General features: G+C 39.4%; 1 protein-coding gene across 5 annotated transcripts in view; it reads right to left on the bottom strand.

Moving 5' to 3' along the window:
• Positions 1-13984, bottom strand: part of synrg (synergin, gamma) — an 81708-nt gene that overhangs the window by 44036 nt on the left and 23688 nt on the right. For 3 of the 5 annotated variants that reach the window (XM_056474521.1, XM_056474522.1, XM_056474523.1), the window contains 7 exons: positions 11649-11723; positions 11374-11570; positions 9065-9304; positions 8848-8984; positions 5166-5281; positions 4745-4807; positions 1569-2522 (listed from right to left, as the gene is read on the bottom strand). In XM_056474521.1, the coding sequence (XP_056330496.1) occupies positions 1569-2522; positions 4745-4807; positions 5166-5281; positions 8848-8984; positions 9065-9304; positions 11374-11570; positions 11649-11723 (1782 nt within the window). Of the gene's footprint in view, positions 1-1568; positions 2523-4744; positions 4808-5165; positions 5282-8847; positions 8985-9064; positions 9305-11373; positions 11571-11648; positions 11724-13178; positions 13455-13984 lie in introns of all 5 variants that reach the window. The other 2 variants (XM_056474519.1, XM_056474520.1) reach the window with 1 other exon arrangement.

Raw genomic sequence — 13984 nt, 5'->3', positions numbered from 1 at the left:
TCATGGAGGTGCCTAACAACTGAAAACAGATCTGTTTTTTCTAGTTCTTTTTACCTTGCACTTTTTTGTTAAGATTCATTATTGTTATTTATTTGTTTAGGACATACATTTTCACATTCTGATTCCAATGTCTAAATATTAAACTGTTTAAATGACTATAAAGTGCATCTGGAAAGTATTCACAGTGCTTCACTTTTTCCACATTTTTTTAATGTTACAGCCTTATTCCAAAAAGGATTAAATTAATTTATTTACTCAAAATTCTACACACAATACCCCATAATGACAATGTGCAAAAAGGCTGTGAATACTTATGATTTTTCAGGTTTTTTTATTTAAAAAATATTTGCAGCAATTTCAAAAAATCTTTTTATGGGGTATTGTGTGTAGAATTTTGAGTAAATAAATGAATTTAATCCATTTTGGAATAAGGCTGTAACATAAATAAATGTGGAAAAAGTGAAGCGCTATGAACACTTTCTGGATGCACTGTTATTAAATGAAAAATTATTAAGAATAAAATATTTTGTGTTCTTTGGAAGAGTGTACTTGCATTATAATCCTATTATAGTGTTAAAATGGTCTTAAAATGACAATTATATTGTTTATCGCAATAAATTTTGGTGTTATTTATCATACCACAAAAAATAGATATCGTGACAGGCCTACAGCAAACTATATGCAGAAATGAGTCAAATAAAATTAATACTTTTAAATTCATGTTTTAGGTATTGCATAATGCCGCTGTGTTGCATCTTATTCAGAATAAGAAAAATTACAAATTTGTGTGTAAAATGTTCACAGACTTCTTTTCGGTTCATATTATTGACCAATCTATTCTCATTCTCTTGACACTGTCTGACACTTAGGTTGTTACTTCATCAAGTGATGATGATGATGATATTACTATCACAACTGAAAGAATGATTTATAATTTTATCAGTTCCAAAATGATGGGCGTGAATCCTGAAAAGCTGGTAAATTAATCAGGTGCTGATTTATGATACAGATAAACTAACATCTTAAAAAAAGCAACAAAAAACTGGGTGGTCAATGAGGGATGGTATCAAAAACAACACGAACATACGGACAACAGGAGAGAAAACCAAGTCACAAGCTATTAGAATAGAATACTGCATATAACTGTGCTTTTGTAACTGCCTGATCACCTGATAACACTAGGAGTTAATCATACCAGTTATTGTGCTGTTAGCGATAGTATTAATCTCATGAGATTTAAACTTACAAGCACAAGTTTTGACTGGTAAAAAATTCATAATACACAACCTAAATTAATTAAATAAATAAATAAATAAATATAAACAACAATAAATACTGTAGGCTTACAACTGTGCATGATTAAACTGGAAATGTATATAACTTGATTTGAAAATGACTGCATGATATGATGTGCATCAAGATTTTGATATGTAACTACAACTCAGCCACAATGAACACATACAGCGTTCCAGCTGGGCATCTTGTTCAGCCTTTGAGAGGCCTGAGTGGTCTGAGAATTTGCGAAATAGAGAACAGACTTCACCAGAGCAAGCGTACTAATTCCTCACCTGCGGCTGGGGGTTGATGGGACGACAAACCAGGGAGGTCTAAGGAGCTATCAGACATCACATGCTTCAGGTCTCCACCCATGTCCGACAGCTTCATGTCTAACTGTACTGAAAGTGCATCCTCAGAGTCCTCCTTTCCCACACTGCTGCCCCCGATGGATGGGAGGTCCAGGGACTTCACTGAGGCGGAGTCCTCTTTGGCCTGCTTGAAGGCAGCCACTTTGTCCACCAGGCTCTTGTCGGACGCACCCAGCGCCGTACAGAATTTGGAGGACTGGAAATCCGCAAAGTCGTCATTGTCACTCTTGAGTGATGAAAAGGAGCCCCCACCACTTTCTTTGTTATCATCGTAGGCCAGCCCACCTTCTAGAGAAAGCTGTTTAAAGACGTCATATTTATCAGTACCGATTTGGTGCCTCTGTTGGGACGTCTCTGTCTGACCTTCGCTATTGCCATCTCTTGAGCTGGTCTCACTTCTCTGATCTCTTGAGCTGCCGAATGCCATGAAGTCAGCAAAGTCGTCTTGAACCGTTGTACCAGCTCCTCTACCAGCTGCAGAGGTGGCAGGAGCTACTTCGGAGGATGAGGAGGAGCCAAAAAGGGCAAAATCGCCAAAATCATCACCCCCCACGCAGGGGGGTTTCGCAACTGCCGAGGGCAACACCAAGGATGGAGGAGCGGAAGGGAACAGATTGAGTTTCGATTCTGCAGTGGATGTAGGAGGAGCCATTGTTGTGAAGAGATCCAGGTCTGCCATATTGAGAGGATTTCTAGGTTGAGCCAGAGAGGCTGGCTGTGAATGGGGCAGAGACTGAGAGGAAGCAAAAGGAGGAGGAAAGGTTGGCTGGAACTTGGCCTGGTCTGGTGGGTCTAGTGGAGAGACGGTGTCGGCTGTTTTAAAGTCTGTGAAGCCATCATCGGCACTGACAGACTTGAAATCAGCAAATCCCTCCCCTGTGGAAAAATTGAAAAAGAAAACAATTGAAGGGCATGACAAACCGCATTTCACACCGAAACAACAAAGGACAGAAAAGCTGGCACTGCACAAAACAGAGTCTGCCTAAACGTCACCCAGAGCTCCATTTTTATGAGCCTAAAAGAGAAAAATGGATTAGCAATGCTCAACGCAAAAAGTGTTTGACTGCTGAATTGAACTAAAAAGAAGTGGCAAAGGGACTTTCACTGAAGATTTCAGTCACAGCACACAAACACACAGTCTTTTCTTGTGGTGAAGTGAAAAGTAGTTGATCAATTAATTGTATAATATTTGGCCATTTTGAGATTGATGTAAATGGCCAATAAACAGTGTTTGTGACCTCGTCACTTACAAAATCTTCTGACAGCCTAAGACTGATGATCGTATAGATCATGTATATTGGGTGGCATAACTGCTTTAAATCAGGGTGCTTTCACACTTGGTCCGAATGCCTGGTCCAAACCCAAGTTCGATAGTCTCCCCTCAGCTGATTTGTCTTTATGCATTCTGAACCTCGGTATGCTTGCATCATAATGCTGTTGTTTTGTGTACAGCTGTTGCTGGTGACACCACAAAAGCACAGCGCCAAAATGGAGATGTCCACATATCACGGTTGTTCTGCTTTTACTGAATCTTTTGGTTTTGCTATCAAAACCAAAATACAGAGAGCTACTTGCATCTATCTGCTGTAAAAAAAATGTTTAAACGTTCAGAACATCATGCAATGTCTGCAGAAGTCGTTTTTGGTGGAGACAAGCGGACATTATCACTGTTTGCACTGAGTCAGTCCCACTTGTCGCCAAAGTATGCGAGACAAACACACATGATTGAACGTTATTAAAACTGAAGTTTGTTGTACAATTGGCAGTTCCCTTCCGTAATTTGGTACAATTGCATTCACATCAGGTGTGAGCGGAGAGTGCGCACTCAGAAGAGAGCATTCACACTAGCTAAACTACCGTACTCTGATATCAAGCGAACCCGGGTGACGAGCAAAAGTGCTAGTGTGAAAGTACCCTTAATTACACATTAGACTAATAAAGAAACAAGCACGATTGAACATAAGCAAGAGATATGCTTGATGTTAAAAATAGTCAAGCAGTTTAATATACAGAAGAAAAAATCACATTAAACATTATGAACTCAATTCTATTTTATGGCTTATTAAACTTGAAATGACATATATACACAATTTAACCCTCTGGGTTCTGAGGTGATTTTGGAGCCCATAAGATGTATGTCTCTTGTGTATGTGAGGCAAATATCTGCTGTTTTTTCTGACATGCCAGTTTACATGTCAAGCGCGTCGCATGTGAAGATTGCAATAACAAAGCTCGTGGACATGGTCACATTAAAAATAATGAGCTCAAACTGAGAAACTAGACATAGTGTTGGTTTCAAACTGATTACTTTATCAAACAATATTTGTTTTCAACATGCACTTACTGCATCTAAGTAGACACTTCAAGCTTTCTACAGATATAGGTCTCAGAGTTTCAGTTTTTTTTTTTTTCAGTCTTTAGCAATTTTGCTAAAGCATTGTGAGTATACACAAAAAAGTAGACACCTAACAGATTCGAATGGTGTGTAATACTTATTTGTGTGACCAAAATCAAAAGAGTATTCTTAATGTCTTTTGCACTGATAAGAAAAAAAGATGCTGGTCACACCGGTGTGATCTGGCGACGGTTAATGTTAAAATGTCAAATTTGGCAAGAGTTGTTATGAATACAGTTAAGCATTTGTTGTTGTTTTTTGGTCATTCCAACAGCACGTTGATGGAATTAGGTTTTTAAAAATATTTTGCAATCACCAATCTGTATTATATCATTAGCAACATTTCAGCCACACCATCTCAATAAAGGCCAATAGAAAAAAAAAACATTCTGATCAACCACTAGAAGAGAATCACACACAAATGACAAACTTTTCCCACATCAGCTGTGGTTTATAGAACAAATCAAAGTCAGAGAGTGTTCGGAACAGAAGAGTTCACTTCAACTATAGACTTACTGGCTCCCCCGGAGATGTCCCCATCAGATTCTGCTCTAGTGACACATGGGACATGCACACATGCCTACATCAGTGTTTATTAAACTAAACACACTATATTCTGATGAAATTGTTCTAATAATCTTTTAAAACCAGGTTCTTCTACGTTGTGTACAGTGTGAGCTGTGTCAGACATGCATCTGCTTACCAACTGGTTTTCTGTCTGAAGGCGGCTCAAGCTCTCGGAAAACACTGTATTTGTCCCCTGAATCTGGAACAAAAGGGAAACACAGTAAATAATACCTGTCTGTGGAAGCATTCAAGTGTGCTTTCTAACTAGACTGTTGTAACGATAGCAGGAGTTGAATGAGGGCGATAAATAGGAGGATAAATTTATGCAAAACGCATTTGCGAGTCTCACAATAATTCAGAGTCTTATCTCAAATGTGTTTAGACAAGAGAATCTGTCTTTAAAGTTAAACCAATATGACAGGAGTCTTCTGAAAGATCTGCCATCCTCAAAGGGCTAATGAGGTGTTTAGAGCTGAAAAGGGGTGTGTGTGTGTGTGTGTGTGTGTCTGTATGTGTGTGTGTGTGTGTGTGTGTGTGTGTGTGTACGCGTGTTTTACCCGAAACAGCAGGCGTGGGTTCTGCAGGCTGCTCCACCGACAGCTGTTTAAACACTGCATATTTATCAGAGGAGGAAGATGAAGACCCCGACACTGGAGTCAGCATGGCAGGAACACTGTATGAAGTAGACAAAACATATGCAGGTCAATCCAAACAGATCAAAGTGTTTTCACATTCTACAAAGGGTTTATAAAGAGAGTATACAAGCCAAAACATTGTATATTGTCTTGAAATACACCCTTTTTTTTCTTTGTTGCTCTCAAATGTAGACTAAACACATGACATGCAACCCTAATTAGCATACTCTACCTGCTATAAAGTGAGCATGATGAGGATTTAGTGTCCCAAATAAAAACAAACTGAAATGAAACATGGGCCGATATCCTAAAAATGTACTTCTACAGCTATATTTCAATTATAAAATGATAATAAATACATTTGTAAAATAAATACATTCAACTAGATGCTAATATCTATGCAAGGATACAAATACACCGCCTTGTCGCCTATCCAAGTTTTTAGAACATGATATAATAACTTGACTTCTAGTTGATCATTTGGTATCAGAAGAGGCTTATATGAAAGGCAAAGGCCTCTAAATTACGCTTATTTTACCAAAATAAAATATGATCATGTCTTGATTTTTTATTTATTTAATTACGACCGTAAGGTCTGACTTTGCTTAGACAAAAGTCTTGCCACTTAACAAAAATAATGTACAGTATAGAATATAAAGTCATGGTGCAGTGGAAAAAATTAATATTATGCATGACTCCCATGAGCTTGGATAACAGCATCCATACATATCTGCAATGACTCAAATTACTTTTTAATAAAGTCATATGGAATGGCAAAGAAAGCGTTTTTGCAGGAGTTCATCAAGATTCTTTGGATTCATCTTCAATGCCTCCTCCATCTTACCTCAAACTTGCTCAATAATGTTCATGTCTGGTGACTGGGCTAGCCAATTCTGGAGCACCTAGACCTTCTTTGTTTTCAGGAACTTTGATGTGGGGGCTGAAGTATAAGGAGAGCTTTCCTGGGCAGCACAACTGTCTTTATACCTCAGGCTGTTGATGTTGCCATCCACCCTGCAGATCTCTTGCACACCCCCATACTGAATGTAACCCCAAACCATGATTTTTCCTTCACCAAACTTGAATGATTTTGTGAGAATCTTGGGTCCATGCAGACCCAATAAGCCTTCTGCAGTATCTGATGATTGGGATGCAGTTCAACAGATAATCTACCTAAAAATCTACCTTCTGCCACTTTTTCAAATTCAACTAGAGGTCAATTTATTATTTGTTGCTCTTACCTTCTGCTAAGCCACACCCGAAAACTGCCACACACCAATCGTGGTTAGCAACCGTAGCTACGCGCAGGAGGTCTGTCAAGCTTTCGAGCAAGGAAAACAAGCCAAAGCGCTGTGCATATGGATTGTGCAAATCTGATACCGGTATCCTAAATGTTTAGATGGGGAGGTGGAATTTTCTTCCCTTTCCAAAAACTAAAACCCAAGAGGAGAAATGCCAGTGTGTATTAAGCTGTGTGAGGGACGCTAAAGGAGCGGAGTTAAGTTGGTTTTGTTTTCGATATTCCTGACACATTCAGTGATAGACGGCAATAACTCAAAAACCTCTTACACTAAAAAGATCTAAACTGTGTTTCCTACAAAAATACAAAGCAGGTTATGTTTCCCAGATGTCTTTTTCTTTTTTTTTCACTCGATACTATGAGCACTGCTCCGTTTAAGCCCTCACAATAGTAGTCATAATAATAGCAATCATATTCACTGATGTTCTCGTCCGTATTTTCGAGGTTTAGTCATTGGTGACGGCGTTATACAGAGTTAGTGTCTGCTTTTATATTTGGTGTCTGATTAATATTTGCTAGAAGGGAAAATCTATTTGTTGACTTCAGCTATTTATGCTTTGATTTGCATTTAAATTTATTTTTTTTTTCCACTGAACAGCAAATTAGAATAGAAACGGTCTAAAAAGCGCACCAACATACTGACAGTTATAGGTACTGTACATTGTTATGGGTCAATAATCAATGCTAATATTTGGCACATATCCATCAATTTCCCCTTTCTGGCTGTTCTTTCTATGAATGATGTAAACACACTGTCCATGCGCGTTTCCTCATCGGTCAGTAATGCTATATTTCATTGTACAATAGTCTATCAGGTTTTTTGGATAAAAAAGTTATTAGAATATTTTTAAATTTCACCTCTCCTGCTGTGCATGAACTAAGCTGTTGAATGGTCAGCATATGAGGCCGCTAGGCTAACCTAGCTTCAATTTTGATTAAATTTTTTTCTAATTGTTTGCGTATTATGTCGTAAATATACACCAGGTAATGCATACTACAGTCCTATATTGTCTGGCTTTCTTAGATATCTCACCTTCGCCAAAAATGACTAATTATATCCCTGGCAATGTCTGACACCGGCGCATACATATTGTAATAGACGAGCCAGGCACAAAAGCTTGACAGGCGTAACAATGGTAACTAAGGAGGGTGGGGCTTAGCGAAGGTTCAATTGGGATTGACGACAAGATTTTTGTCAGGGAGTGTAGTTTGTGAGAAACATTGTCTGTGATACCAAGAACATTTTTGCAGTATTTCATATTACTGAACGAGTGTGGTCTGTACAGCTTTTTGGTAATAAATGAATTGCATTTATTTTATTTTTTTTAAATACAGCAAATCACTGAAATATGAATACAATTTAAAATAAACTGTTTATCCTTCTTTATAATTGAAAAGTTTAATTTATTCCTATGATTAAAAGCTGATGTTCAAATAAAAAGTATTTAATAGATTAATTATATAACATTATAAATGTTTTTATTATCACTTTAGTCGACATATTGCAGCTTGCTAAATGAAACTATTAACTGCTTTCAAACTAAATCATACTGACCCCAAGCTACTTTCCAATTTTCAGAAAAAGTCCAGACTTTTAGTGCATATTACAAACATGCAACTTAAAATTCAGCTCAAGTACTCTTCTAAACAATGATCTTCCCCTTGTCTCAGTCTTGGATCACTTCACTCATAACAAATATTCCCTGCACATGAGAACACCTTGGCTCTCACCCTCAAATCCTGTATTATTCTCACCACTTTTCATTTACACTGATTTAATTAGCACGCGATGAGACACTTTCAAGTCCCCAAATATTCTTCTAAAATAATGGATCCTTTGTGCCTAGTGAGGCAGATCAACCAATGAAGGCCGTGGCACTTAGCAAATATACTTTCCAACCTCTCACTCCCTGCTTTCTATAATTGCCTTTAGCCATCTTTTCCCTGGGAGCATAAAATCATGCAGATGTGAATAGAAAAATGAATTGGGATGAGCTTTTCAGCTGTCCATTGAAATGGGTTCATTAGAAAAGATGGCGGGCTTTAATTGTTGTGCCGGGCTGGTTATTACAAGCCATTACAAACTGGAGAATGATTCCATGCTCCAGATGAGCAAACCGAGTCTATAAGAATTAACAAAGCATAAAAACAATATCATGAACTACTAATGAGAGATGACAGGACGCAGCTTTGCAATGCATTTCTCTGAGCAGTTTGCATTACGTATAAAAAAATGCTTCGAGGGGAACACGACAACATGTCATGACTGATAAGAGAGAAGTCTGATGAAATATGGCACCGTACCTGCTCTGGGATGATGATGTCATGCTGGGGAACGTTCCCCCTGTCTCTCCTTGGAAATCTGTGAATGAGTCATCTCCAACGCCAGCTTTAGGGGCTTCCTGGAAGTCCTGGAAATCGTCGTCATCCGCTTTGGTAGCCTGATGCAAGTCAAACGAACAATAAATCATTTTGAGCCATAAAAGTGTGCATTATGTGGAAGAGAGTGTCCAGTGTTTACCTGAACTGGAGGGAAGTTGGTGATGAAGGTGGGCGGTGGTTGTGCTGGGGGGTTTGGGGTCATGCTCATGACAGGTGGTGCAGACGTGGGCATTGGCATGGACACAGGTGGCTGGGTCATGATGGGCTGCTGGTGCTGTGGCAGGACAGCAGGAATGGCCATAGTCATGGCGGGTAGATTGGGCACCGGCGGGGAGGGGAACTGACTCAGGATGTCCAAACTCATGACCGTAAGGCCGCTCTAGAAAGCACAACCACATTATGTTTTCTATATAACCTAGAACAAACTTTAGGTTTAAGAGTATTATGTTTAACAATGCCCACTCAGACTCATTAGATGTGTCTGAAATCGCATACTCCCATACTATATAGTAAGCTAAATCCAGTATGCGAGCAGAGTAGTATGTCCATGTTCATAGAATTCAAAAAACAGTATGTGAGAAGTACCCGGATGACCTACTACTTCCGGTGAGATTCTGAAGTGCACATCGGATGGATGCTACGCTATCCCATAATGTACCACAAGAGAATTCATAAATAGGAGTGAGGCGATGCAATTGACGTGGGTAGGTCACGTGATCATGACAAAATGGCGGATGTAGTACATCCAAGTTCCATTCAAAAAACAGACATTCATACTGTATAGAACGCACTTTTGTAATAGCCGAGTAGTACGTATAAATTCAAATGCAGGACCTACTGAGTTGTAGGCGATTTTGGACACAGCCATTTTCTTAGGCCTCAATTATACCTGGTATTAAAATTAATTTTCACCAATACTTTCAAGCTGAAAATGTATTTGATTGTTTTTATAGTGTAAACACTCATGTGTGTACAAACAGTCACAAAGGTCATCTACTCTTACTCCACTATTAATATTTCGCGAAACTCAACATAGGTTAAATTATAAAGCAAACCTTCGCCAAACATACTACGGAAATAACACTGAATAAGAAGTGCATTACACAAAAAAAGATAAGCTAAATACATAACGTTATTGCAGAGATGAGCCATGCGCTTGCGGCGCCGGTGTGTGTACCTTGGTAGAAACCTATTTTTAGAATTCTGAAATGAGTGGCGCTGTGCAGCACATCGCCGAGCGACACTTCTGGTGTGCAACCTGCTTAAGCGTAGACATCCTGTGCACCATCAACCCAAAATAAATACACCTTAATAAGCTAATGAAAATTTTTAAGATTACTTTTTAAAAGTAGACAGACAGGTGGGTTAAACTGGAACTGGTACCCAAATCCGCAAAACAGCTCTCTAAGGTTGCCCAGCTAAAAACCACACCATCTCATTAACTAAACTACTAAACACTCTATAAAGAGAAGCATTAAAGCAGCATGATAACATCAATGATAACAAGTAGCACAGATCTTTGAGAACAGACTGATAAATGCTGATTACTGAGAGTCGTTAAGCTGAGGCACTGCTATAAACATAAGACACTCGATTAAAGCTGATATTCTCTGTACACATAACAATGATTTAGTGAGCTATTAGACAAGAGCACTTTAACATGCTTCGTGCGGGAACACTGAATGTATGGCACGTCCTTCATCAGGGAGCCAAAATTAAAAAGCAATGCTGTCAGACAATAGAACTTCTTCTCCATCCAGATCTCTTTCCGCCAAGAGGCCGTCTGATTTGTTTGCCTGAAATATTCATTAAAGTCAATTTCCATTTTCAATGCCACTGCTGGCATCCTCCAGAGTTTTTCTTTTCTTTATTGCTCTACAAAACCAAAGCACTGGAAGAGTGGCTCCTCATTGAGCTTTTAAGTTTGCATAACAAATGAGTTATTACCGAAAGGGTCCCATGAGTTGTTGAAAGAGCTATAGTATCTACTCATGGGACGGTGCAAAGGATAGAAAGGAAAGATAAGGAGACCTCCACACATTTTGGCCTCAAGATCCAGCAGGATTTCGCAGTTCCATGATTGTTAAATTTAGCACAAAATCAAGCAAAGGTCACAATATTTTGTGGAGATAATTTTTTTTTTAATTGTCGCCATGTAGCCATCAAACATGGATTACTTTTCATACAGTTGGTTTATTTTAAAATAAAAATATGGCACAGCAGGCTTTAAGGGTGTCTCTCTCTGCGTTTCCCTTATAGAAAGTACAGGGATCAACGGCTCTTGAGGTCCAAAATTAATAAAGAATTACGATGTGTAATTTTTGTGTATATTTTCACAGCAAAACAATAAAAACATGCAGCAAAATTCATTTTAGTCACAAAAATATGGAGGGACTGACTAGTTAAAGTGTAAAGTTATTTGAACATGTTGACATTCTGTAGATTTACCTGGGCAACTCCAATTAAGGCCAGTACAGTGTACAGCTCTTCCTTGGTCAGCTTTCCAGGTGTGGTACGGTTGGCCAATGCCCAAATCTGCCCGAGTGCTTCCCGAGGAAGACCAGAGGAGATCAAAATTGGATAGAGTTTGGCTGTGTCAATGCCTGCTGGTGTCATGGTGAACTCGAGAACCTTCTTGAATAACTCTGTGAAGTACAAACACTTGACATTAGATCCTAAGACATAAAACTGACCTTGCAGAACCAGATGTTGAGAATATATACCTGGAATGAGCGAGTCATTGTACAACCAGGTAGGCACCATAGGTTGCATGTCTTGTTGGGGGTAGGCACCCACACCTGTGAGGGGCATGGAGAAAGTGAGATGTTGTTTGTGGAGTTTTAAGCTAAACGTGCTTTATCAAGCATATATCCCATGTGCCTCATGCACAGTCAGACATCCCCCACACCTGCTGTCGGCAAAGCCCAGCACGGATGTACTACTGACGCACAGACAAAGGCTCCCACTGCTTCAGTCGTCAGATCAGCTGTCTTGAGCCGAAAGTTAGTGGGTTTGCACGACAAACAGATTGACAGAACATATGGAGAAAAGAGCCTTGCTTTGTATTCTGGCTTTCATTATTTGCATTGCCAATGTAGATGTGTGCTAAATTTCTGGGCCCTGTGGTGAAGTAAATTAGGCAAACAGTTGAAATGAGGCTACGGCCATTAAACCTCTAACTAAGCATCATCAGTGGTGAATTATGCAACAGGTCCCTATGCTAACAACAACAACAGTGGGCTCAGTTGACAGGAAAAACAAGGCATATCTAATCCTGATCCTGGAGGGCCACCTAGTTTAGCTCCAATCCTAATCAAATGCCACGGAACAAGCTAACCAAAGTTTTTAGACCAGGTGTGCCCAAATTCGCTACTGGAGGGCTGGTGCCCCAATAAGACACATTCTTCAAGGTAAGTTGGCAAGAACACTTTACAGGAGAACGCAAGTCTGTTCTCTGTGTTCTTGCAATTAAGAAGCAGCCTTAGGTGTACTAGAAACTTCCTGGATGTGTGTTGAAGCAAGTTGGAGATAAACTCTGCAGGACACTGGCCCTCCAGGACTGAGTTTGGGCACTCCTGCTTTAAAGCTATAGGAAATATCCAGGCAGTTGTGTTGTGGTCTAAAATTTTCATTAAGGTGGCCCTTCAGGACTAACCAAACATGTATACCTGTAACCCAGAAACATCATTGCATAGAAACTCAAAAATAAGAAATATAGCAGAGAAGAAAATGTACATTGAAGTAGAAGAATTTAAAGAGCACCCTGCATTAAGAGAACAAGCCCAGCATATAGGTGTTAAATCCCATACATGATTTAAATCACATGCTCAATCAGTCAAATGACAAAGAAGTACTTTAGAGACGGCAGATAGAAGATCTTAACTAAGCATTTCTTCATGCAGTACAGATCTGCACAAGTCTATGTAATCATCTTATTATATATTTTTTTATATTTCATGCTCAAGAGCACATCATCGTCAAGGATAATGCATCTAAGCCCATGCATTTTCTCCTGGTTAATGACTTGGCTTTGCATTAGCACAGAAAGCTGCAGAAAGATTCATGAAATGTGTTAGGTATAATCATTTCAAGTTTAGATTTCAGGAAGATTTTTAAGAGACAGGAGATCAGACCCTTTAAACCAAGCATGTCTCATGATTAGCAAATAGAGGGAGGCCAGGAAGACTCGAGGTGGTGCGAGTTGTGTTAATTTTGAGAAGCTGGCAGGTCTGTAATAGATGTTTTCTTCTCACCACTGGCACTAGTGTGCTGGATGGGTGGGTTGTCTGCCACAGGGGGTGCTTGTGCTGCAGGAAGAGGCTCAGGCGCCACCCCTGTCATGAAGGCTGAATTGAAGTCATCTTGGGTTTGGGCCCAGTTTCGGGCTTTGGTGCTGCTGTGAAACTGGGCTGTGACCTGAGCTCTGGGATTCAGCTCAGACAGAGCCTGCCGTGGCTTAAAACTAACCTGGGCCTTCTTATCAGCTGTCAAATCACATGATGAGAACATCTTCTCCTCCAGAGATGGGCCTGAATAAGTTAGGGACAGAGGCCATATTGAATTTAATTTTTTTTTTTTGTGGAAGTAACAACTTTAATTGCGTGGGTAGGTACAACATATTAACTCGGTTCCAGAACCTAGTGCATTTAAAGCATCCAAATCCAAAAGATTTAACATAATAAAAGCAAACAATGTGCTGTACTTATAGAGCATTTCATACAATCACTTTTGTTGTGCATCCAAGTACATTTGTTATCAGAATTTGGTTTGTTTGGATAATGTGAAAACTTTTTATTGAACTTTCGTGTGCACCTGCAAACTGTACTAGAGTCCATCTAAAAGGGTCATCTGGGATACATTTCATGCAAACTGGTGCAATTCACTTCTGATGTGAATGCATTCAAACCAAGGTAGAGACATTGGAAGTGCGCCAATATTGACAGTAGTGTTGCACGATACACCAACACAAAAAAAGTATTGCGATACCCTGGCTCTCAAAACGATATGATTCCGCATTCTTTGGTACCAGTACTTTTGAGTAACAGCTGTAAGAAATATG

This window comes from Danio aesculapii, chromosome 15 (assembly GCF_903798145.1).
Source record: "Danio aesculapii chromosome 15, fDanAes4.1, whole genome shotgun sequence".
Classification (NCBI taxonomy): domain Eukaryota; kingdom Metazoa; phylum Chordata; class Actinopteri; order Cypriniformes; family Danionidae; genus Danio; species Danio aesculapii.
Note: the sequence above shows the minus strand (reverse complement) of the source record. Positions and strands in the feature narration are given on the sequence as shown.